The sequence below is a fragment of the Erithacus rubecula genome, assembly GCF_903797595.1.
Source record: "Erithacus rubecula genome assembly, chromosome: 8".
In the NCBI taxonomy this organism is placed as follows: domain Eukaryota; kingdom Metazoa; phylum Chordata; class Aves; order Passeriformes; family Muscicapidae; genus Erithacus; species Erithacus rubecula.
In genome coordinates, this window is record NC_136659.1 from 24408539 (window position 1) to 24436318 (window position 27780).

Below are 27780 nucleotides of genomic sequence, written 5' to 3' on the forward strand. Positions count from 1 at the left end.
AAAACCCAGAAGTCAGCATTTATAAATATCTCTGTATTTGAACAATATTTTTAGGAAAGATGTAACTATCACTTCATAGGGGCAAAAGAGAAAATTCCCACAGAGAGGCAGTTCAGAGGTATTGGACAGTCACACGTATGATCCTGGACCTTGAACAACAACCTTAAATCCCATTTCAGGATAGCTGATTTTTTTTCTCCCCACCTGCTTAAGCACTTATCTGACTAAACTGACAAAATTATTCTCCATAACAGTTTATGACTGCTGTGTTGAGACTGTAAATACAACTCCAAAGTTCCAAGTGTTTTTCATCTGAAAGGAACCGAGGAAGCTCTGCAGATTGATGGCAGGGCCAGCACTTCCTCACACTTCTAAACACAATCCCTGCAGAAGAGAGCAGTGGTTCCACAGAAGCAGGAATAACTCCTTACTCCCACTCCTGTGCACACATAGGCTCACATCCCTTCTTTTCCCTCATTCTCTTAAATAAACTTCCCTAATGAAACTTTCAAAAAGGCAAAAATGGTGAGCCCTGAAGTAGCCTTGTCTGAAAAATGCTGTAAGATACTTCATCACTTAGATACTGGACATTTCTTCACTTCTGCCAACAAAGTGGAACCTCAGTTCTAGAGGCTCTGGTCCAAACTGGCTATGGATTAAGAGTCTCACCATTTAATCATTTGTACACTCACCAAAATATGCTTTTCCCTTGAACATTTCTTGGCTGAACAGACATCTTTAGCAGACAGAATATTACTGAGTGCTAAACAAGCACAGCATTATCCTTCCTAGGGTTAAGAAGCTGCTTAAGGTACTCAGCACCTGATGAGACAGCGCCTTAATTAGCATCCATCCTATAATAAATAGAATTAGGAAAGCTTTTTCCTCACAGCCTGATGTATTCAAGCATGGTAGGAGTCCAGAATATCTCTAAATTCCCACTGTGATAGCTGGCCAAGAACACATATTAAAAGCAAGTTAAATAAAATCCCCAAACCAGAACCTATTCTTCCAAACCTGAGGGGCTGACAGAGAGTCCCTGAGTTGCAGAAGTGCTGACAGAAGCAGTGGGTATATGGAGGTCAGGAGAGAGATGGTAACAGGCAATTAAGTAAGCAACCAAGGAATCATGATTTGATCAATTTGCAAAGTTCTTAAACTGCAGTTCACTTAGTGAATTTGCTGTCATCATCGTTACAGCACACTTTATCTTGTCTCATTAGGGAATATGCCAATTGCTTCCTCTGAATTGTTTGCTGAGTGTTTTTGAAGACAAAGGATGGTGTGATGGGTAGAGACAGAAAACAAATATGTTGTCAGTGAACTGGCACAGCAAATCTCATTCTTCATCACAACTTGTTCTTTCTAAGTGTTCCTGTTCTTGACTGTCATTTTGGCTGGAGCTCAGATCTACTTTTTTCAAATTACTAAGGAAAGATGTGAAGATTCTGCCATTAATAATGTAGGCAGATTCAAACAGAGATGATCTACTCACCCTTAGATGGCCCCTTTGTCACTGTAACTTTAGGGAAAAAAAGGCTATATAGAGCTAGAAATCAGGCTAAGAGTGCTCAACTGGTATAAATCTGAAAGCATCCACCAGCTTCCATAAAACTACAGTTAGGTCTGCCAGAAGAAAATCCATCCTGGTATGTTTGCCTTTCAGTTGAATGAGAAATCCAGCACTACATATTGGGAAGTAGCAGGAGAAATGGGAAAAGGCCATAAACCTCGAGCTCTAGCACATAAAACATATTCCATCATGATTAGTTAAAAGCAGTTTTGATGGGCAGTTTATTTCATACCTGCACACAAAGTTTCACGTGCCTGTACCTGTAGCACTTGGCACTGCACACTTCTAGACTGGATGCAGATGGGCTATTTGATTTTAATTCTCTTCTTTGCTATTTTTTTTCTTTATTATGCATCATGAAGAAAATTAGGTTTGTTTTCTAGTCACTGATGCCACAAAAGGCATTTTGAGTGCCCCAACCATTCCAAGCTCTGCTCGAATAATTTGTGGCCTGAGATGATTGCTTGCTTCAGAGTAAAGTTATGCAATTCTATTTGCTGAAAAAGGCCCTATCATGCCAGGAACAAAAACTTGAAGCCATCTTTATGGGTCCATGAGAGACAAGATCTCTTTGCAGTCATTATTCTCTTTTTTGCAACCAGAAATATCATATGAAAGTAAAAAACAGACAGTCAGCTGTGACTGTTAAGAACCCAGAACCTCAACTTTGAAAACTGCCTTCATATTTAAGTTCTGTTTTGTGTTCATTTTGGGAATGCTAGAGAAACCATTATTGTAATTTCCATTGAAGAGTCACCAACCATTTAGGCATATAATAAGGCCCCACTTTCAAAAAGCAATCATCAAAGGTAATAATGAAACTGTTGACAGGTGCAAATATTTTAATGGCAAAGAGCATTTGTATTAATTAAACGTTTTAATAAAGGAGGATGAATCAATAAATTAATCAGTTCATTCAGGGTAGAACCCACCATAATTTTTCAAGAATTATTTTAACAATATTTTAAAAATTTTAAGGGCAAAAAAAAGAAATAAAATTTAATTAATTTATTTCTTTCCATGAAGTATTTCAATAGTGTTTATACTTTTATTACTTCAAATTTGTTTTCCTATTTTAAAATGTTTACCCAAATGGGACCAAAACAACAAAAATAGTATTCTACATTGGCTGTTCTTGCAAAGCTTTTTTTCTCATTAAAATACATTTTTTAAAACATAATTTCAAAAATGAAACCTCTAACTTGTCTTTTGTCTCATAGAAGCAAGATCAGATTTCCTTCTCCAACCCTCTGAGATTTTTTTTGTATTTTTTTCCTCCTGCTAATTTTGATTAACACCAGCCAGTGAAGATAAAATTATGATTTCCAGCACCATTCGTTTCAGTGAGCCAGAAACACTGAAAATCACAGTTTAGGGCTTTGAGCTGCTGCTGTGTTCCCTGAGCTGCCACGCAGCAGAGGCACTGCAGCTCCCACAGGCAGCAGGGTGGGGCTGATCCACAGAGCTGCATTCTGACAGAATTCTGGACAGAAAGCAATGCCAGCAGCCCATGAACCCACACCACCCCCTCAGCTCAGCCTGGACCTCACAGCCAGGTATGGCTGGGAAAAGCATTAGGGTGAAGTACAGCACAAGGCAAAAAAAAAAAAAAAAAAAAAAAAAAAAAAAAATCAGTGTAAAAGGTGTCACAGGGTTATTGCTGGCAACTGGCTACACCACGAAGACCAAACAAGAAACAGCTTGAGTCCAAGGTCCCAGATTTAGGAAGGGAAACAACATCAGAAATATCTGTTTTACTTGGTCACAAAGGATGTCTTTTATTGCTTTTTTTTTTTTTTTTTGCCAGAATCACTTGTAAGTTACAACACTGGATAGACCCTATGCTGACATTTTTGCTCTGTAAGGATTTTTTTTAAAGGCTACTGCTGTGTTTCACAAAGAAATGTAAAATCCTCCCAGAGCTGGCTGCTGACAGTGATGCAGCCTGAGAGCCCCATTCTTTAGAGCAAGAGCAGCTTCTCTAAGTGCTGCCTGTGCTCTTGCCTGTCTGCCAGGATGGGCTGTGCTGATGGTGTGCAGGCATGCACTGTCCTCACTGAGTTCAATATATCTATTGCCCAGCCCCTTATCATCCTCTGTGAACATATATTCCAAATTGCTCCCTCAAGTATCTCTTTCATTCTCAAGTATCCCAAGCTGAACTAGCTTTTCAGATCAACAGCCCATCACATCAGAACATTTGTTTACAGCACTGCTTTACTCACTGGTCATAATGCCTATCTTTTCCTTTAGTTCTCACTTTTCATCTTTTCAGGTACTTAGGAAATAATTTATCAAATTTTGATCAGTATATTCACAAAATAAACACTTTATCCCCAGTAAGAGCAACATCACCTATGTGTTTTCTCATATTTTCTTCAATATAAACATTCATAAGCTCAAAAATCAAAACTATGGCTCTGAAATGGATACATTCCACGATTTTCCAAGCCTTACACTACACCCGCCACAGAAATATCCTTGGGAAACTATAAATATTCACTTTGATTGCTCATGGTTCAAGCTATAGATCAATGAATCAGTGTCAGAAAAGCATTATCAGATTTTAATATAATTTTAATAAAACTATTTTTCACCTTTTGTGTATAAAAACCTTATAGAATCCATTTCCTAATTTCTGCATCAAGACCCCTATAGCTGATGAGCACATGCAGGAGTTCTCTGCTACTCTACAGTCAGGTCTGAAAGGGTCAGGGTCACTCTTGGTTTGGGTCTGCAGTTGAAAATCCAGCCTTTATTTGGTATGCTTCAAGCCTGAAAGGTTTTAAATATGAGCATCTGTATTACTGAAGTATCTTGAACCTGTTAATCCAACTGTTTTAATTACAGTCCTTAAACCAGGAGTTATTTTATCCATGCTGCAGCTGAAATCTGTAACAGAACATGGCTAAGCACAAACATTTCCAAGGTTAAACTTCCATTTTTTCCAATATAAGACCTTTTTTGTCCAGTCTTTCACAGACTGCCTCTTGCTGTGTTGATATCTGGCTCCCAATCTTCCTTCTGCCCGTGCAGTTCACCTGCAGTCTCCATGGCAGCCTTTGCTAAGCACAGGTTCCCTGTTCTACTGTGCAGCTGCTCAGCAAATGAGCCTTTAGATGGTCTCAGTTCCCAAGTTCTGAGCTCTGTTTCCTTTGCACTCTCATGTTCCTAACTTATGGAACCTCTGCTCTCTTTCAAGCCACTTTTTTTGTTTCCTCACCTCCAGTTCTACTTTGGCTAAAAAAGGAAAAGCCATTCTTTGCACAAAGCCTTAAACTTCTGCAAATAACCCTCAGGGAGCACTCTTCAATGGGTGAATGAACCTGCTATTCACCCAGGAAGATGCACCTCTTACCCCATATTTAAAACCCTGCTTGCTGTTGGACTCAATGTAAGGATTAAGTGACACTGCACAGTTTTCCTGCTGGGAAGGCCAGGCAAGGTAAACCTCTGCACCCAGCAGCACATTACTAATATAGATACCACCAAGAATGATAAGTTCCAAACAAAAAGTTCCAAAATGTTTTGTTTTTTTTTTTGTTTGTTTGTTTTTTTTCTCAGAGGACTCTGTTCTTTCCAGATTTAATGGACACCAAGATAACTTCCCTTGAAAATTAAAAGTAAACCTTAAAATTCCAAATATTTTGCTCCAACTGTATTCCAAATTAGTTTGGAAATTGATTTCATTGTATGAAATGTGAGCTACAATTCAGAATTTAAGCTGTACTAGTTGTGATTGCCAAAATGATTCCTGTAGTAATCCTGCTTCAAAATTAAATTTTCAATCTAATAAAAGCAGCTGATTATTTTCAATTTCTCAGAGGGAGAGAACATTTTATGGTGACATAATAAATAAAATACATTAAAGGGGCTTAAAGAACTTTAATTCTTGATTTCATTGGGAGGTGCTGACACTGTCCAGTTCTAACTAAAATGTAGAAGCAGAGAGCTGCTTTTATCATCTCTAAAAATTGTAAAGTTGTGAAAAAAAATATAGACAGAATACTTACAGCAACATAATTTCAGACTCATTCAACCATTTTGTAATTATTTGCACCTTAGACAAAAAGAGTAATAATAGCCCCTATAATGATAATTACTGCTGTATTCAGAGGTGAGAACTTATGCACTGGTTAGACTGGAGAGTTTAACCAGCCAGTAAGAGCTGGGGATTCTGCCAGGATATTCAACCAGCCATAAACTGACCTTGGGAAAACACAGAGACACACAAATGCTGAGCAGGCCAAATTAAGCATTCTCAACAAAATACTCAGAGCTCTTGGAGGCTGATCAGAGATGACTATTTTAAGCTCTGCTCATGTACCTCAGGCCTGACAGATCTGCTCTTATAGACTTGGAGTAATAAGCAATGAACAAAAGATTTTTCTAAATAAAAAGTAAAGCAATATGCAATGGCAGATTTCTTATTTCAACAACAGAGGGATTAGTACAGCAATGAACTTGGGGAATGATCATCATTCTCATCCTTAAAATACAATTGTCTTGTTAAATGGCAGAAAATGTACTCTCAAAACCTGGATTGTGACAGCTCTGCTCTTGACAGAATAATGCAGTCTCTGCTGTGACATGCCTGGATGACAGACGGCTTATTTCCTCCTTTTTAAAATATGTACTTACTCATCTGATAAAGCATGTGTTATTTCCATAGGTAGAATTAAAATGTCTTTTAGCACAGGGTCACCTAAATGGATGTTCAGGAGAGATACTCCCATTTCACCTGGTTATTAGACAATCTCCTGCCACCCAAGCTGAGGCTCCCCCTGGGCAAGGGAGGAGAGGTCATGTCAAGCCATCCTCCCCTGTCACTTCCCTGCTGTGGCTGGAAGGTGGCTGTGACAATCCCAGACCCCAGCTGAGTGCTGGTGCAGGGTCACCTGCCAGCCCTGCTCTGCAGAAAGCAGGCAGGGAGACCAGAGCATTGTGGAGCAGTGTTGGAGGGACAGCAGAAATCAAAGGGGTGAAGGATGCTGTGCACAGCTCACTGCTTTGGTCTTGCTGAACAGCCCCCGTGTCCCTCAGGGGATGGTCACACCTGAGGAAGGCTGGCTTCAAACAGGACTGAGTGAGTCCCCACATGCTCCCTCCTGCAGGAAAGTCTCAAAGAGGAATATTCAATGTGTTATTTATAAGCAAATCTCAGACAAAGGGAAAAACTTTTTTAAATATGAATACCACTGAAGGGAAAGCATTAATAACACAGTAACTTATTACAAAATAAACAATGAAAATTCATACTCCAAAAGCATGGTGTGAACAAAAATATGCACCAATAAGGAACACCAAGTACAGTACTGAAGGTTTGATATTAATATTAAATGTGTTTTCTTTAGTCAAAGAAAACCAATGTGTTTAAACACACATGGAAAAAACCTGTTCCAAGAATCTCAGAGAGGAGAATTGGCTACTCAGGACATGCAAACTGCACTCTCAAACTCACGAGCAGGCATCTGTCAGACTGAAACTCTCAAAACCTCATTTGTCCAGCCAGCAGACTGTACACATCTCCCTGCCTTGGAACACAGGAGAATTACCAAACCCCCAGCTGGCATTTTAAGATGCAGCTCCAGTACTGCTAACAATCTGGCTGAAGCTATATTAAGCTTTTCAGATAAAAAATGATATATGCAGTAAGCATATTAATATTAAAAAATGCACGTTCAAAGCCTGAAGTTATGTCAAGTTTATGCCATATCAATGACTATATGACATTTTCATTATTGGATGACTCTTTCCTCCAGCAATTACCTTGGCCAATAAGACATATGCCTGTATGTGTGAGATAGATCACACACCAAAGCAAATACCCAGAATTAAATTACATTCTGTTAATTATCACCTTGCAAAGCTTTGGGACATGTTGACAACCCCAGAATATGAGGAATAAAATCATTACTTTATATTTCTCAACATCTTTTATATCAGTGTTCAGGACTCTTTGGAATTAAAAAAAATCATGCAAGATTAAAAACCCCCTGAAAACTATTATAAATGAAAATAGTAGAAATACAGAAGGGCAAGATGAGACTTTCTAGAGGACTAGGATAACTCACAGAAAAATAAGATTTCTAATCATTATCTTGCAATAAAGTTATAACATTCTGTATCTCAGGGCCATTTTACACTGGTCTACTGCTCTTACTATCAGATGATAATTACAGGAATTAATAATATGAGGGGAATGACTATGCAGATTTTAAACTCTGCACTTCCAATTAAAACATATACTAATTTATATAGATAGATATAGATATGGACATAGATATAGATACAGATATAGCTATAGATAGATATAAATTAAGATCTGTAACTCACTTATCTAGGTTTCCCTCTATCTCTCTTCCCACCTATAAATTTGACCCACCTTAGTTGCCTACTCTATGTCCAAGCTAGGACAGCATCCCCCTACAGATGACAGACTTCAGAGGTGGTCCATGACCTTTCCATGGATACCCTACGCCACAGTGAGATTAGTTAAATTCTGAAAGCAGCTCACACTCCTTTTAACATATAGAGAGAGACCAGATCACTATCTTAACTTGGATGTCACAGTAGCAGACAGCAAAAGATAGATTAGCTGAGTCCCACCCAGGCCTTTTCCCCTGTACTAACATCAGTGTTTGTATCTAAAGGAGGAGAAGAGAAAATGAATATTACATTGTTATCTGGTTTGTTATCGTTCACACATGTGGTTACATAATGGATCCTCTCCTGTCTGGATTTTATCAGACTACTCCAATACCTGACAGATCAGCAGGCTACCCACCACACTGGAGAAACTGGGAAAGTATCTATTGCCAAAAGGCTTCAGCTGAGCTCATCTTCCAACCCATCTAAATGCAAGCTATGCAAGGCACATTTAAAAGATAAAGCAAAAAGCAAAACCATACATTTTAGAGATTGAAATGTGATTGTATCCTCACAGCACGGTCTCAGCTACAGATAAGCTCAAGTAGCAATAAGTTGCAAAAGAAAGAGCCCACACAATTTCAGAAGATGATAGAGATCACACACCTTTTAATATATCTGCAAATAGGATCCTATTTCCAACAGAGGTGGAGAAACTAAGGCACAACAAAACTCTTACACAATCAAATGCAAATTGCCAACTGTTGGCTTTATATCCTATAGGGTTATTCCATGACTCCTGGTTTCCCAAACTATGGGCAGTGAAAGGGGCATCTGGAGACAGTCAGCACCAGCTCTACACTTAGCATGAAACTGCACATCCACATGCACTGGTGAGAGCAAGGCATAGAATTTGCTTTGGGGTTTCACAGCTACAGAGAGATGGAAACACAAGTGCTCATCAGTGCTGTGACTAGCCAGGGAGAAGATGTGAACTGCACTGAAAGATGTAATGAAGAGAGGCAAATTCAAAAGTGGAAAAAACCCCAAAGCCAAAAACAAACCACAACAACAAAAGCCTTGGAAAGCATTAAATTCCCTGTGGCAGCTAAAAAAGGAGGATCAACTGCTGCTAAACAAAGAAATGTGCTCATGCATCATGCAATAAGCAAGAAACAACCCGCTAGAAAATAGCAAGACTAGTGAAATCCAGAAAACATACAGGTTGTAGCAAGATTTTACTTGCATTTACAGTTAAGTTCAGAGAAAAGGAGAATGGAAGCAGGACCAGATGACACTTCAGTGTGAAACTTGGCTGCCACAAAACAAGGCTTTAACGGGACAGGACCACATCCTTTTCAGTAGTGGACCCTCATCTGGACCAGGCACGTTGCCAAACATCCTGTGGCAGTTTAGGAGCTTTCAGGACCAGAAGGGGTTTGGAGTGAACAGGAGGATACCTGAGGTATGCAGGCAAGTAGCTGCATCTAGTAAAATTATGTTAAGACCATGTCCCGAGCCAGGTAGCTCTTTCCATGTATCTTCAGATGCACACTTTTGCTTCATCCACACATCTTGAATTTCAACTACCCATTTTCAAACATGCCAGACACAGTTTTGTCCCACATATCTGACATGGTCTCGCAAACACTGTCCCAGCTGTGTCTTCTATCAACTTACTGTCCTTTTCTGACACTGTCTAATTCCCTTATGTTGCATCAAATGTAAACTATTTATCTTTGCTTTTCATGGCACATTTCCAACCTCTTTACCTGTCATGACTCTGACATTTGCCTTGTCAAAATTGTCAAACTCCTCTGGCCATAGCCTTAAATTTTCCAAACAAGCACATTATTGCTTTCTCCCATGTCACTCCATGTCTGCAAGCACTCAAATTCTTCCTCTTTTTAATCTCTACCTTGTGACTATTTTGCTATAAGAAAGCCTAGAAATAATTATGCACCTGGCAGACTGAAACTGCCACCTGTGATGCTGATGAAGCCTTTCTGGCATCCCATCACCTGTGCCAGCATGTTTTTGTACCCTCAGAAACTTAACTGCAAACTCCTTGGAGAAGAGACAGCATGTATTGTTAGCTGTTCCTCACAGCAGGATCCAGTGTGGTCTGTGAAGATATGGAACTAAAAATAAGACTCTTTATGTACCAATCCTAAAATGTATTTCAACACTTCGTGTTTTATGGCAGTAAGTTAGGGGAAATTTCTCTCAAGATTTGAGTTCTTAAAATGGTAAGATCTCCCAGTCTGAGGTGGTAAGACATAAACCAATTAAATCTGGCTTGCAAATGCATGTCATGCAGTTCTTCCTAAAAGCATGATAAAGAATGGGTCTTTTTATGGTTTTCAACCAGTGTCATGCACCTCTTACCATACTAAAATGAGGTAAAACCTACAGTGATGTAGCTCAGACAAAAAAGAAATCCAGCCAACACTGAAACAATTCACACTGTTTTGCTTGCAGCAGATTGTCAGCTAAATCCTTCCATTGCTGCTGCAAGGATTTGGGTCTGAAGGGCAGTTTAATAACAGAAATAGCCTCTCCAAAGTGGTGCAAGTTCAATTTCAGGCCTGTCAGCACCAGTGTTCTAGAAAAATAAAAATCTCTTGAGGTAATGTTTCAGACCATACAAAATTAGATGTTTTGCTTTGATAGAACTACACTGAATTACATGATTGGAGAGTTTCCTAGAGATTGAGAATATTCTGGAGTTATGCTGAGATCAAATCTGTGCCTTTCATACACCTGCTAAATGGTACTCCTGCACATCAACCACTATCAGCTGAAAGCGATAACATCTCTTGTTCTGCAAGTTTCTTATCAACAGTCTGTGCTTGCCCACCAGCTTTGAATTGGTTTCACTGCACATTTCAAGTAGATGAATGCATTTCTCCAGACTAATGCTGCTGTTTATCAGCTCTGCTTTGCTCACAGGGTAGCTGGCTCCACAATCTAGTTGGAATCAAATTAGCTGTTGATAAATCAGTTGTAAATAAGTGGAGCAGGTGAATAGCTGTACATCACATGTGTGCACAGCTTAACACAAGAGCTTCCTAAGAAAATTTTCAGAGTAGTTTCACATCACTGACCCTTAAATAAGTGCAGCTATGTATGTGCCTTTGAAGTGCAGACACGAGTTGTCAGAAGCAGGAGGCTTCACCAGCTCCATAGAAGTGGCAGTGGGGAAAACTAGTCATGAACCAGTTCTCTGTGGTAATGAGATGGTCTCCTTTGGACAGAAGCCACACTGAGCTGGCACAGACACAGTGAACTCAGGCCCCAAGCTAATACAACAGCACAGATGTAGCCCAGAGTTGAGTGTCCCTAATCACCTTTGACAGTCAAAAGTGACAGTTCTCTTCTGTCCCCAAGGAGCCTCTCCCTTCTCACCACCTGATTTGGCCACCTAGTTCTGTACCAGTCATCAGCTGCTGTAAATACTCTGCTATGGACTTACGAGCTTTGAAGAGTTGTGATGCCTTTTGGAACAACAAAAGCAATGGACAGAAAGTAAGCCCTCTTTTTAGAACTATAAAGTCAGCCTTTTCATTTCCTTCTTCATCTGGCTTGGCATGATTTCCACACAAAACCTTCAGCTTCCTTTGTGTTTACAATGCAAAGTTCAGGTGACAAATCTGTGAACAGATCTCTCAACAGACTCTCTTGTCAGCTGCATACCCCACAAATGCTTTCACTGTTAACTAGCAAACCATTAAAGTCTCCAAAATGACAGTATGGCTGCCAATATTCTCAGCTTCAAACCACTAAGTACCTTTTCTTCTCTTCTGCTTTTTAGTTTAACAGAGGAAAAAAAATAATCCATCTCACCAATGTCATTCTATCTGCGGTCCAAGTGCTCATCAAGCATCCAGAGTGGTTACAGTTGCATTCCTGGAATTGTTATTTTTACTCACTGTTTTTTTTCTTTTTATTTCCTTTGTTAGAATTGGAAGTTTACCTTCATTTACTATTTTCCTTTTTCGTCAGCTGCATGCAGAGGCTTTATTTTGGCTTTTCCTTTCTATTTTTTAACAGAATTCACAGCATTTTGTGCCTCTACAATTTGATGGGGGTTTTTTTAACCTTTAAAACACCTTAATATTCCTTTTGCTGTGGATTTCAGTAGCTGAATGTTCCTGTACTCTTGTTAATAGCAGAAGCCAAAAAAACAGTTCAGCAAAATTTCAAAATCATAAACTTTCAGAGACTGGGTTCTTGCAACATGGACTTTCATATGATCTAAAGCCAAAGCCCAGGGTGGTAAAATTGACTTAAATCACCAAACACAGATTAAAATCAGCTTAGCCAAGATAAATTCTACTTAATGTCTAATGACCACTGTGATTATGATGTGGATATAACAAAAATGAAAACTGCATGTGGGTTTACTTACAGTTGTGGCAGGTGGCTCCTGTGTAGCCTGTGTTGTTACAGTCACAGTAAAAGGTGGTCCAGGACTGGGAGCATTTTCCTCCATGTTCACAGTAGTTGGGTAGACATCTAAATTGAGACAGTTTAAAAAATGTTAGCAATTATAAATATTTCTGCAAATTAATGTGCTGGGGAAAAGAAAAAAAATCAGAACCAACTGAATTGTCTCAACTCCTCATTAAGGCAAGAATTTCCTAGGGTTCAATTGCTGTGTAATGAAATAATTATTTCTTTGTGATTCATGTCCAAGCACTGAAGAAAACAACATTTAAGCTATCCAGAAGATATGTAAAGATCACTCTAAATAAAAAACATTCCACTTGTTAGCAATTAAAATGCCATGAACTTTCTGACCACAGAGCAAGACAAGTAGCAGGTGAAAATGCTACTGAAATCTTGTTCCAAAGGAGAGTCCCCTGTTCTCAGATTAAACAGGCACCACTGTTATCAAAATTAGGCTGAGTTACATTTGTGGTAACACTAACAGCATGCAAATCTTTGAAGTGAAAGGAAAAATATGCTTCAATTATGAGTTCTGTATTCTCTTATTTTCCTCATTTTAGTTGGTGTGCCTCTGAAGTATTATTGTGAAACAAATTATTAAAAGAAGAAAGAGGCACAACAGCATGCAGCTCAGGAAATGAACAGAAATAAAAGCTGTGGGAGATAAATTCAATCTCCAGGACAAGGAGTGAATGCTGATCTGAACTCCCCTGGTATAAAAGCACTCAGTGCAATGGTGTTACACCAGCTTAAATAGAAGCAGATTGTTCTCTTATTTGCCTTTTTTCATTTTATTTTTTCCCCTCTTACTTTACATTAATCTCTTTTACACAGTATGTGTGACTTTTGAAAAATAAGTAACTTGTTTATACTGCTGATTCAATTGTGATGGGTGGGTGGAGAGGAAACAGGCAATCAATTTATCCTTTACACTACAAAACTCTATTAGGATTTGCTTTGCTGTAATTTGAGCTCCAAAACTCTTTCAATGCCCAGATCTTTCCAGGGTGTTAGTGTGAAATCACTGATGCTACCTTGATTTTTTTCTAGCTGAAAATGTGGCTTTCTTGCAGTTCATCTCATCCTTAGGTAATTTTTTTTGCATTTAAGTATGTCTATTGCCTTTAGCAGTGGCTTTCAATCTGTTTCTTCCAGATTACAATTAACACCCATTCCATGCATGCAAGCAGAAAACCTGTATGTCACTAAAAGCCATGTTCACCAGCCTTCTGAGCCTCATCAGCCAAGTTTTTGTCAATTTACTTGAGTCCAAGGCTCTTTGGAGCTGCCAGACCTGGAGAAGCCAAAGGAACCTGTTCATGTGCCCAGAGGCCTTTCAAAACAACCTCTTGTCCTCAATCTGCTCAATGCTCATTCATACAAACTTACATCTATTCATCTCTATCAGTGAGTCTAAGATTCATTCCAGAGCACAGGTTCACTTGATCATTCTTTATACCATTATACATAAAATTATAAAGGTAATAATATGAATTATATATTTATATTACAATACAATATAAAGATATTAACATGAAATATTATTTTTTATTAATGCTTGCTCAATTACTGCAGTAATTATTTATTATTCAAATACTAGAGAAATAAGGAATTCAAGAAGAAAGCATGTTATTTATAACTATCTGTAATGTTTTTTGAAACATTTTTAAGATATATTGGTCTTATAAAAGTCATTGTCACGTCTTCTATTAATTATTAAGCTCAAATGAGGATAGAGTATGAGAATTACATTCCTAGTTTTTGAGCTCTCCAGGAAGCTATTTCCACTGCTGGGGGAGAGTGTCTTGTTTCTAAAACAAGAAAGAAATAAAGGGGAAGTCCAAAACCTCTGGGTTTGCACTATACTTACTAAGTCAGGAATTCTGAAAGGGATGAGATTTTGGCTTTTAATGTATTCTGAGCAATTATCTATCAGTTCACCAGCCTGCTGGTGCAGTGAGAGCCCAGGCAGCCCTTCTGCCATCACACCTACTCCTGGCAGTTCTGAAATGAGATTTAAAGCTTTGGGTGCATGCTGAAGAGAGCAGGAGCAGCGTTCTGGGATGGTGCAAACAGGGTGTGTGGTGTGCCCTGCAGGACCCTGCAGCCCCCTGGACCAGCAGCTCCATCCCAGAGCTCACTGGTGACACAGGTGATTTCACCTGGGGGAGCACATTTACTCTGTTGGTACTTTGGGGGTGCCTGCCCTTGCCCTCAGCACACTGCCTTTAATTCCACTTGCTGTTTAGTGACAAACATTCCTTTATGTCACATGTACAGCAGCAGCTCTACTCACATCACAGGGAGGCTGGTGAGAAGAAACACATGATGTTAATAGAGCTCTTTGGAGAGATAAAAGGAATAGGGCTGTGTTATTATCATAACTTACATCATCACTGTAATGCACAAATATGCTTTTTGCCTACTTTAAACTACCTTTTATTAATTAACCTAATGCAGTAGAGCTAATTACTAACCATTTGTGGTTTGCCAAAGGCCTGCATTATGGGCTTAGCCACATTTATTCCCTTAAAATAGTTTCCCTTTAAAGAATTAACAAAGTTGAAGGTCACTTCTTATTTCTACTTGTCTTATGAATGCAAACACTTTTCTTCTCTCAACAATGCACAAAATGCAAGTCAAACTAACCATGTCAGCTTTTAATGATATTCATAAATTTGGAATTAAATCTTTTTTATTCCTTAGTCTATTTGCTTTAATTAGCTCCAACTGCATTTATCTTGTTTTTGGTCAGATAACTAACTCTTCTAAGAGCTTATGAAACAAATTTCTTTGCAACTCTAATAATTACCATAATCCCATTCTAGCTGAGCAGTTGTGTCTTCATTAGAAGCAAAATTTTTCCTAATTGTGAGAGAACTCAAAATTAAGAAATAGCTATAATTAAAATTAATCAAGGCATGGATAAGTCACAGATTGTTCCATTTGTGAACTGTCCTAGATCTTCATGTTGAAGGACTTAAACACATGTAATTTAAATATAAATTAATATTTGCATTCCAACAGAAGAAAACACTTTCAGCAAAAAACGCAGTGGTATCACAGAACATTTCATGCACAAAAATTTGCATCAGGCAGCCCCTGATCTATTTGTAATTGAAATGAACAAACAACTCAATGCAATTTTTGCAAGTAACATAAATGAGACAATTGAAAATTTATGGATTTGCCTAAGAAGGATTGTGACAGACCAAGGACTCTGATCTTCCCCATTTATTCATATATCAGGGTGAAACATGATATATGATATTATTTAAAATAAAAATAAGTGAAGCAAATACAGCCAAATTCAGCCAAGCTGGAAAATGTCCATCTTAGCCATCTAAGTGAGCAATATTCAGAGTCTGCACAAAAGCCTTCACTGTCCTTGGTTGAAACATTCACCTCCAAAACCATATGTGTGCTTCCTTTGAAATCAAAGGATAAACTGCACAGACATTAGGGGGGAGAAATTTGGGCCTTTGATGGGAATGATGAAGAAATAACAATGGCAAAATTACTTGAGTGGGAAGGCTGAAGGAGCTCTACACATTTGATGTTACACTTGACTGGAAATAAACCCAGTGTACTTTCAATAAGCACCTCTGAGATTTTCTTATAGTCAGCACAATACATCCAGCACTTTCACTCTATTCTTCTTTCTATTCATCACAGAGAAAAAGAAAAAAGGAGCACACCCCTGAAATATCAAGATTGTAAATACACACATTTTTTAAATCCCTAAAACTCAATAATGCTATAGCAAAAAACCGTGAAATTTTGGAAGATTAGCTAAAAACAAAGCATTGTCTAAAACATTGTATCAAATTTATTTTGTTTTCAGCATGTCGTCCTATTTACAGCCAGCAGATAATCAATTTATAATTTTAAAAAATTAATATTAAATGAGGTTACTTCATATAGTGGGCATATATGTTTGATGGAACTCATGGTGTTGCTGTAACAGACTATATTTTGCTTTAGCAAAATTGTGTCTTTCCATTAAACTCAAGAGATTGAGGCCAATTGCAACAGCATTGATTTCAGCCCTGTTGTGCTGAGCCATAAATCTGGGAAATTCCTTGCCAAAGGTTATTTTTGATACAAGAAATGGCTTCAAGGGGAGACCAGACAATCATTTCAAAGAGAAATTTAGCAGTGCTACCAGATAGACAATGTATAACAACTTCAGAGGTTTACTGAGGGGATAACTAATGAAGATCTGAGAGCATCAGAAAAAATACTGCAAAAGCACATCCCACTCTTATTTTGTCCTGGATGTCCTTTTGTGGTAGAATAGTGGGCTAGGTGTCTTTAACTAAAGGAAGGAAAAAGAGCTACCAGAAGCAGAGGAAGAGAGATAAAGTGTGTAAAAGCAGTATTACAACAAGCTGCAAAAGAATTAACACTCTTCAGACCTCTGGTTTTCCTCAGTAGACATTCACTCCTAATCACCACACACTCCAAATTCTCTTTCCTCTTGCAACTTTAGAAAACTGACCAGCAACTTACTAAAAAGTCTTGTGGCATTCTTTATTTTTTATTTTTAAGTCATCAGTGTTTTCTTTTCTAAATGTATTATGTTATGAGAACTCATGGAGTACAAAGAGAGCAAGAATGATGTAAACAGACAACTCATCTTTTCCATAATGGAAATCATCCAGTCTATCCTACTGAATTGATGTAAAAACAAACAAACAAACCAAGACAAAAAAAAAAAAAAAAGCCCAATAGTTTATGGCAAAGGTAGGATTTCTTCTTTGCAAGGTTTGCAAAACTTGATGAAAGGTTTTCTAAAATACATTATCATTTCCACTGTTGGTCACCTTGGTTCTCAGACCCTGCACTTGCAGACCACTGTGAGATCAACATTTTAAAGATCTGAACACTGATGCCAACAGCCCATGGGTGTTTGAGTAGCACAGAACTGTGGAGGAGGTTGTGCTGGGACTGGCACTGGTGTAGGAAAAAGCCTGTTGTCTGTGCCTTAGATAAAAGGCATTCTTTTAAGGTTTGATTGCTTTGTTGTTAGAACACCTACATTTTTAATATAGGTAAATGTGCTGACAGTTTGGCTTAGCATCAGCAGAAAGGATTTTATATAAATAAATTTGAGAAAGAAAAAAGGAAAACAAATAAACCATCCTGTACAGACAGCTGTTCCATTTAGAATTCATAATTTTACAAAGCAAAAGCAGAAAAGCCATCTGCAAAAATCAAACAAACAAAGATATGGTATTATATTCTACTTTCATCCCCATATCTGGCCTTTAATTTACTGTGGCATTGCACATCCCATGGATTTTTACTTTAAAGGAGCAGCAATGGGAGTGAACTCTATTCAGGTTCCCCCCAAACTCATTTCCACACTCAAGCAGGATTTCAAAAGCTAATAAATTACCCCCTTACCTACTTTCAAACTGCATTCTCTCTCCACAGGGGTCTCATTCAGGACAAATTCCCTCTCCCACCCTACACTCATGGGGACAAAGCTAACTATCTCCAAATTCAGCACCTTTCCACGTGTAGAAGTCACTGCAGTTATAGGAAAGCATTCACCCTGCTCTAACCAATTTTTAACGCCCCCTCGACAGGATTACTGAATGATACTGATAAATCTGGGGCATCTGTCTTTATTTTGCTCTGGAACACAGCATTTATACAGAGTAGTGAACACTTCATAGCCCTGGATTGTCATTTTCTGCAGCTGGTATTGCATGTATGAAACAAGGACAGGGAAAACACAGTTAAAAAGGGAAAGTAGGATGAATTTTTGGCAATTTCCAAATAATCTAAGCGTTCCTTTTCATTCTAATTAAAGAAAAACAAAGTCTAGAAAACTGCCCCCTCCTCAGAGATAGCATTTTTCACTGTGACTGCATATTTTTTTCTGGGAATTTGCTTTTTAAAAATATTTTTTGCTGTCTATCACAAAGCAAGAGCATCTGACAGTGTGAAGATCATACCCCAGTCCAAGAGCAGGAAACTGTGCTACATGGTTTTATTATACTTCATTGTCAATCAGCCCTGAAACTATTGGAGAGAAGCTCTGCTATTACCTGCATTATTCAGCTGCTTTAAACATTAGAATAGATATGAGGAGATGAGTGGATGCTCCTCAGAATTACAGGAATTTTAATTCCAACACCCAGGCTTTGGATGCCTGTTGGTTTGAATTTTTTAAATCTCTGCTCTTCTGCATCCTATCCTTCCATCTTAAAATGTGTGTGGTACTGAGAGGATTCCAAGATCACACTTCAAAATTACACTACAAGGGTGTATTTCCAGTAATTTAGTTCCATTAGTGAGCATGTCTAATTTGTGATATAGGTGCATACTTTAGGGAAGGACCCAAGAGACTGGGAGTCTCACAGTCATCCTCTATTTCTAATACTATTTTCTTCACTGCATAGTGATCATTACAAGGCATTAAGTCATTAAGACACATTTTTCCCTTTTTCATTCCCCACCATGTAATATAGTCTGGATTTAAGATATCTTCCCCATTCCATTTCTGCATCCATTTTCGATTCCCAAACCCCATCCCAGTGCTCTGCTTTGGGTTTAGTACAGAGGAAGTAGAAAAAAAATAGAATTTCTCTAAGGGCAATATGGTGACAAAGAAAGATATGTTTCTAACAATATCTTAATTTTTGCTGAACAAGCACAAAGCAAAGTGTTTTACAAAGTACCAAGCATGAGAAAGGGAAACTTTTTAAAAACTTCTTCCTATTTTCATTTATTAATATATAAACTAGAAGAAGATGTGAAACTGCAGTAGCCCTGAGCTATTTGTCCACTGAATCCTAAAACAGCCAAAAGAGACAAAAGATAAGGAGAAAATTTTCACTCACAGGACTAAAGGTGAAACAAAACATCAGAAGAACTATTTATCTGGACCATCAGACTCCTGTAACTGCCCAGACCAGTCTCTCCTGCAGCATTTAAAGGAAAGAAATCTAGATCTGGGGATTCCAGCATCCGGTGTGCAGTCCAAACACTTTGTTTTGGCTGAGGATGGAGACAAAGTTGGGCAATTCTCAAAGCAAACTTGGGATTTACACAAAATCAGAAACATTTTGAAAAAGGACACAACATCCCCTCTTATGTCTTCAGCTCATTCCAGCTTTGATCACCACCCAAATTCAAGGAATGTGATGTAAAAACATCCCAGTCATTGCTACAAAACCAAGAAGGAAAAACATAAGAGCATTTCCTGAAAAGAGAAACTAATGTGCACTATAAAATAATTGTAATTTCTGCAGAGAAGATGCTAAATAATGAAGATAGAAAAATTACAGAGAATTAAAAGGATGAATGCCAAATTGGGGGTTGGGGTTTTTTTTAATTATTCTTTCTGCAATATTTATTTATGCACTGCAGATATTTATGTGGGGTTAAATGTAATACTAAATGTTTGATATTTTAATACCAGCCTGGAGCTTTAACAAAAAAATTAAAATTTACTGGACATAATTAGCTAGAACATTTCTTTACTTGCATGGTCAAGCTGGGGGGTGAAAGGATGATATGAAGTTTGGCTTCTGCTGCAGGGCATACATTAAATCTAAGAGGAGAGTTAAGAAATATAAAAAACTACTATGCTTTTATCGGATTTATCCTAACACCCTTCACCTGCAACAGTAATTAATTTCCCAAAGGCCCATTTTGACAGTACAACACATGAAGCAATGTTAAGTTCAGCACTAAAAGTAAAGGAAGAAAAAGTAAAAAAATATATTCTTTCTTACAAGTAAAAATTGATAATAAAATATAATAGAATCTTCAAATGAAATAGGCATAAAGCAGGTTTTAAAAGGTCAGCTCTATTTAGCAAGGAAAAAGAACACTTTAAGCTAATTTATTTAGAAAACACTATAAAGAATGTTCCCAGATAAAACATGGGTAGGGATAAAAGAATAGGGACTAAGGACACTATTTGTGTGCCACAATTGAAGCAGCTGAGGGAAGCCAACTTATGAATCAAGTCCATATATTCCTCCTTAATGAAGTTAAAACTGTACATGCTAATCTCATTGCAGTGATCATTATGGATACCACATGCCCCTCTCTCCATTTGGATTTGCTGGGAGAATTGGAACATGCAGGTGAGCCTTGATTTAATAAAGATGGTAACATCAGTGTGTGCCTGTGTCTGCTCACTGATGCTACAGAGATGGGACACTGCCAGGATTCAGAAGAAAATTTCTGAAGTCAGGTTTGTGTTTCTCGTGGCACATCACAGGAATTCCCAGGATGTCCTGCAAGATGTGCCATCCGTCCAGCTGCCAAGGTGAATTCAACACAAATGTTTTTTCCTCCCCCTCTCCCCCAGGTCACTTAAGGGAACTGAACTCCCTGGTGTTGTCCTTGAAAAGTACTGTCAGTATTTGCTACAGCAAGGGCAAGGTGCCAGCCAAGTAAAAATAGGACAACCCAGTCAGAGCTTCATCAGTGCAAAATCAACATGAGCTGCAGCAATCAGATTAAAGCACCTCAGCAGCTGTAGACAGGGAGAGCAACACATGCATTATCTATGCAAGCTTGTGAACCTGAGCCTAAAGAAAAGTAGGATCTGGATATCCTTAAAGTTTCTTTATGGATAATGACAAGCTTAACACCTAAAAGGCTTCCCTAATTTGAAGACAACCCAGTCTAATGTACTGAAGTGCAAATCATGTATAGAATTTATGACAATTAAACAATGGGTGTACAACACTGTGCTTCTCCATCTGACTCAGCCCCACTTCTGTCCAGGGAAACTGCCACCAAAAAGTCTATCAAGGTATTTCAGTTCTGGCAGGATCAACAGAATCATAAAATTTCAGACTCCTTAACACAGTTTTGTCTGTCACCAGGCAACAAAAATACCTCATCCTTTGTGATGGGGCTGAGGAGTTAAAAACATGAATGGAACCAATGCCATTATGGGTGTGTTCCAAGAGGATTTGCCTCAAAAGCCTGGTGAATGCAAATATTTGTCCAGCACTACCTCGGGAGGAAAAAAGAGACTATTTCCATATGAGGTGCCAATTCAAAGGAAAAAGAAACTTTTCTACTCACCACAGCTCTCCAGCACAAGTTACCCCAAAGGCAATGCCTCCTAAGAACCTTAGAGAATTTGGAAGAGCTGGAAGGGGAAACCACACCAGATCTCATCTGTTAGTGCACACACAGAGTGCAAGAGCTCCTGCAAATGTAATTTTTATCTCTGAGACTAGCACTGCACAGCAGCCTGTCCCACTGCATGCAAGAAGTGCATGAGATTATTCAAGCCATCCTTTCAGGCTCCAGGCAACACTGCAGCCCCTGCTGCTGTATTCCAAGGGGTCCATCTGTGTAAGAGCAGCCAGCCCAGCTCAGCCCAAAGGGAGCATCTGTGCTCTAGGATGGAGGACTGGAAATCCACTGCATTCTGGACTGAGGTTTAATGACTTTCTGGCACATTTTCCTAATAACCATGGTAACTCTTGAGCTGCAGTATCTCTTGAGCCCACATTCCTGCATCTATTCTCTGAACAGGATGCCAAGCACAGCAAACAACCAACACAGCTTCAGGACTAGAGCTAGTATTTCTAGTCACAAAATCTGACATTCGGGCCAAACGCTGAATGGGAAATCCCAGAGCTTCTCATCTATGTGGCCAAATTCCCAGCATCTGCATATTTGTTTTCCTACCCATTTCATTTATTTTTAAGTGAGAGGCTGACTGAATTTTCCCCAGGCTATGCCTTCCATTGTTGGCCCACACACAGGCAGACCCATACACCCACTATTTCCACGGACACAAAGGAAAAGAAAACACAGTGCAGAACGTATTAATACTTAGCAAAATTCACACTGAGATTCAAATGTATTTTGAGATTGGCACAGCTATGATGTAATATATTTTGTTTTTGAACAACAGAGGTACAGAGAACTGCATACAATGAAAGCAATGTTTTAGAAACAGTGAGGGACTTGGACTTCCTAGTCCTAAGTTTATCACCTCCCTGCAGACTTGCTTCAGATCTACAGTGCTTCTCCAATTTCCTCACTCTGACAATGCCACAGCAAAAACACTGATGAAATACTTCAAGAACATCCCTCTGAACACTTTGCCATTTTCCAGCCATCTGTGGCTTATGAATTCATGTATGCCTCACTGGCTTTTTCCTTTACATTTGACCTCTACAGCATCTAACAACATCCAATTTGATGTTGTGTAAGATTTGAACTCGTGACAAACTGCACATTCTTGTTTATTATTCACCTCCTTCACGCTGCTCCTCATCACACAACTCTGCCCATCTCTCTCTTCTCCAGGCTGAAGAGTCCAAGCCTGTTTCATCTCTCCTTGTAGAGAAGAGTTTGCAGCACACCAAAGAACAGAGTGTCAGTTTTAGAAACAGCCATGAGGGCTGAATGTCAGAGTTGCAGCCTGTGCAGTCAGAGCTGCACACCCCTCCCCTGAGTGGCCCAGGCAGGACACACTCCCTGCAAAAGGCTGCTCAGCCAAGGAGGAGGCCAGTGAATACATCAAACTGGATTTGCATTTCATCTTTTAGCAACTAAAATAGAAGGTTGTGAAGGGATCCATATAGAGCTGTTATCTTGATTTAATAGGGGGAAGATGCTTCTGTAGTTATCAGTGTCTCAGTCCCTGCCTTCTCCAAACTTCTCACCCTTATTTATGCCACATCTGAAAGAGAGACAGGCACCTCCAAGAAGCCACAGGACCTCAAGAAAACATGGAGACAAGTAGAAGGGAATTAGATTACTTTTCATCAAAGAAAAAAACACCAGTAACCATAATGGAGTTTAACCACCCTTATAGACATAATGAAATTTGCAAAGAAGATATCCCAAAAAAACCCAGAGGAATAAATACACATAGCTTTCTTTTGAGTTGGAAATATAAATAATGTGGTTTTTAGAAGCAAAAACAGCAAATCAGGAATATGAATAGGAAGTGCCTCTCCTTCTCTCCCATTTCATATATATCTCTATATGTCAGGTTATTTTAAAAAAACCCCAAAAACATGAACACAGTCCCCACTCACTGCTGCAGCACTGCCTTAGATTGTCTAAGAGGTACATCTACTAAAATGAGGTTTTTCACAAGCCTTTCTGAGCTGATTTCTTGAAATATTTATCCCATGGTTTTTGTGTGTTTTTTGGTGGGTTTTTTTTTGTTGTTGTTGTTATTGTAGTTTTTGGGTTTTTTTATTATTATTAGTAGTAGCATTACTTTTTATTTTTAATTTATTTACTGTTATTTTTGACATTTCAGAACCTCCAAAGCAAGAACAAGGTCCAGCTGTTCCAGCTGCAGGAAAAGCCTGAACTAATGCAACAGAGCTGGAGGGAACTTGGAAGATCCCTCAGTCCATGCTCACACTCCAAAGCAGGATCACCTACACCCATGTTCATTATTTCTCACAGACTCATCTAACTTTTCCTAAAGCCTCTGTGACAGAGGCTTGACAGTCTCCTCAGGCAATCTGTGCCACAGCAGCTCTGCTGTACATCCTGGGCAGAAAGGATGAATATTCCCTTCAGTGCTGCAGCAACCTTTCAGCACCTAAGACCATTATGCTGCCTCTGTCAGCAATCTCTTCTGGTTAAAGAATTTAGTCAATCTTTCTTTGCAAGGGATGTTTTCCAGTCCTGTTTTGTGAGTTTAGTTTTTGTTTTTTGTTTGTTTTGTGGTTTTTTGTTGCTTTGTTTTTGTTTTGTTTTGGTTTGGTTTGTTTGTTTAGAGGAAGCCTTTGAAGAAACAGTTTGGGCTCTGTGTATCTTTATGAAGAACAGAAATTTACTTCTAACAAACCTAAAAAGAAGTGGGAAGCCTGGTTAGTGTTGACTAAACAGTGTTTGCTCATCCCCCTGCTACTCCTCACTTGGACACATTCACCCACCTGTTTTATTCACTGACTGATTTCTGTTACATAATTTGTCCAGCTGCCAGTAACCCCAAATTACAAAATGAAGGCTGCAGATGCCAAGAGTCTAGTATTTTGGTATTAGTGCTGTGGCTCAGGGTTCCTGGCTAGATCAGGCTAATGGCTTCAAGCATGCTTTCCTTCTAAGCTAACAGGATAAAACACCACATGAAGAAAACAGCAAGTCTCTAACTGCATCCCTAAGCCAAGTCCAGGAGGCTGTTTGGCAGGGTCAAAAAGTCTTTGCAAACATTGGAAAATACTGAAGAGGGAAACGAGTAAGTGAAGAAACCATTAGGAAAAAGACATTTTCTCGTATGTTGTTTTGAATTTTTTCTTCTCTAAAGCCAAAGTACTTAATAAAGTGAATCTTGTGTTTGTAAAGCCCCTAACCTGCAGGTGGAGGACAAGGAGCCATACACCTACAGCTAGAGGCTTAGTGGGCATCAGGAGAATGGAACAAATCCCTTCTGACTTACTGCATCTATAAGCAAACACATTTTTCATGCTGCTTGCCACCTTCCCATCCTTTGACACTGACATCCTCCTCCCTGCAGATTAAGGGCCAAAGACAAAAGGCATTATTCCATTCTCATTAGACTGCCTTAGCAGTCTGACTTTCTCCTGGAAGTTTTTAGGTTTAATATGTCATCCCCAGAAGATACTTTCTTTCCTGAAAAACACAATCTAAAATACCTGCATGGTTCCTGAAGCCATGGACTATATCACACTGAACTGAAAATAAACTCAAAGAGAATCTCTTTTTTTTTGTTGTTTTTTGTCTAGGCTCATATCAGATGGCTTTTGGTTAAACATGGTCAACACAGTGTACATCCTGCTGCAAAAGACTGTTTAAAGATAGCTCCTTTTGTCCCCAACAAAATGTCTCTTAATTCATAGACTTCATGGCACCTTCACTTCCAGGCATCTCTGCTTTGGTACTTTCTGCTTTGTACCATGCCATGCAGGAGAAATGCCAGCATAGTGTATGAAAGTGTGTTTTCTGACTTATTAATTCAGTGTAAAGCAAACAAGTCCTAATGTGCACTCCTAAAAGAATATAAATCCTGAAAAGGAAACAAAAAAAGATGAATAAAATGAAATCTATTTATTTTTAAAGAAGGAGCAGACCTCCATGGCTTAGCACAATATTAATTTTTCTCCACATTTCACTGTAAGGGGGATAGATGCCCTGCAGGCAGGATCTCTAACACTTCATAACAGGAGCAGTGCAAGCACCACAGGTGGAAACATCCTCAGAAAAGAGTGAGCACTCTGTATTTGGTTAATCATAGCAAACATGCATACTAAAACAAAAGAAAAAGAATTACCTGGATTAGCAGAAGGCAAGCAGTGGGGATAATGCCAAGAGTTCTACACATACATTGCTACCAGAAAATTTTTTTTCCTTCTACAAATTTTATTCTGTTCCATAAAGCATTGGCAATATTTTACAGGAGCAGCTTTGTCTTGAAGCAGAAAAAGAAGGGAATACTTTGCAGGGCTTGTGGAGCAGACACTGACATGAGCAGACTGGGGATGTCCCATACAGGATATGTCATTGCAGGAAAACATGCAGGCACCATACAGGAGGACTGCAATTCAGACATTAACTTGATATGCAGCAGCAGAGACATCAGCAATGCTGGCACTGCACTGAGGGCTACAAAAAGCAGTGCCATAATAGGAGATGGTGCAAGTGAACCTTCTTCCATCACCAGCACAGCCCATATTGCTCGAGACCCTGCCATGTCCTGCTCTACCTGCTGAATTCAGCTCTCACAGATACCTCCTGAACTGCCTCTTCAAACAGGACCAGAGTGGCTACAGGGTAGCCTTAGCCTTGTTCACAGGATCACTAAGGCTGCAAGAAGCCTCTGGATGCCTCCAACAAAAGCTGCCTGATCACAGAAGCTTCAGCAACAGGGTCATGTTCATTTGTTCTCCAAAAGAACTGTCTCCCTAGTCACTCAATGGAAAGAAAGATAAACTCTCATTTATTTCCTAAGAAATAGTTACTGAAAAATAGAAATAATAAATACACGTGACAGGAGGCATTCATGGCAAGTTCATTTAAGAACAGATATTGTTCAAATAGTAGAATGAGACATTAAGGCTCAGTCCTTCAGATGGCTCCATCTAAATCAGTGGAACCTCATCACTTGAGACAGAGAATCCCAGGGTATGTGGGTGGAGTGTGCATTATATGCTTGCAAAACTGGATTATTTCTCCAAAATGTACTGCTGGCATCAATAGTCATCCTAGTTTATCATCTTCCAAAATAAAGTCATTAATTCTCTTTATAAGAGCAGGCACAAGTTGCAGTGAGCTGCCTAGCCACTGCTTTCAGAGGCCAAGTCTGAATGAGCTTGGCCTACAAGCCTGTAACAAATAAACTGCTTCTAAATAGAGGGATATTCCTCAAAAGAGTTTTTTAGCTTAGATAACTAAGGCAAATGTCCCATTTACATGTTAATTAAACTACACAATTCCCACATGTGTTAAAATTACAAAAACGTGTGCATTACAGTGCACACAGCAATAAATCTTAGAATTACAGAATCATGGAATATACTGAGTTGGAAGGGACCCACAGTCCAACTCCTGTTCCTGCACAGGACATCCCCAAGTGTCCCACCATGTGCCCAAAGAGCATTGTCCAAACACTTCTTCCTGAGCTCTGTCAGGAATGGTGCTGTGACCACTTCCCTGGGGAGCCTGTTCCAGTGTCCAAAAAACCCTCTGGCTGAATAACTTTTTTTAAACTTCCAACCTAAACCTCCCCTGACATAACATCAGGCCATTCCCTCAGGTCCTGCCCCTGGTCACCACAGAGCAGAGATCAGTGCCTGCTCCTCCTTTTCCCTTATTAGAAAGTTGTCACTGCAGTGAGGCCACCTGGGCACACTCTGGCTTGTCCAGACTCTGTCAGCACCTCCAGGTCCTTCATTAGATCACACATAACTTTTCTTTGTCTCTGTGATTGGTATATTTAACAAGAAAGGTGGCATTATGCAAAACAATCCCACTCTTGTTATGTTTGGATCTTTGCCTTAAATAATTTTATGGTATGATCACAGACTAATGCTTGTCATCCTTGGGACACCAAAGGTAAAGAAGATATTTGCAGTAGCACCACTGAGGTGCACATAGCCTGGACTTGGTGACAATGAAGGCACTGGAGATGTCCCACAGCACCTCTGCATCATACCAGAAGAATTCTCTTTTGTTTCAACATACAATCACACACAGTGCTTTTAAGTGGTTCACTCTTAAATAATCTTAAATAATCTGTTTTTCAAAAAAAATAGCAAAACTCTCTCTCTCAGTTCCTAGGAAAGACAACATTTTCCTTTCTTTTGTAAAATTTGCTGTATCTTTTTCCATTCTACCTTGGAAGGGTAGAATTCCAGATATTCCATCTACCATTTCAGGCACACCAAATATAAAATTCACATTCC

At 39.0% G+C, this 27780-nt stretch overlaps 1 protein-coding gene across 1 annotated transcript in view; it reads right to left on the reverse strand.

Moving 5' to 3' along the window:
* CNTNAP5 (contactin associated protein family member 5) overlaps positions 1-27780 on the reverse strand; it is a 264255-nt gene that overhangs the window by 89530 nt on the left and 146945 nt on the right. The window contains exon 11 of the mRNA XM_079310955.1: positions 12354-12460. Within this exon, the coding sequence (XP_079167081.1) occupies positions 12354-12460 (107 nt within the window). The remainder of the gene's footprint in view (positions 1-12353; positions 12461-27780) is intronic.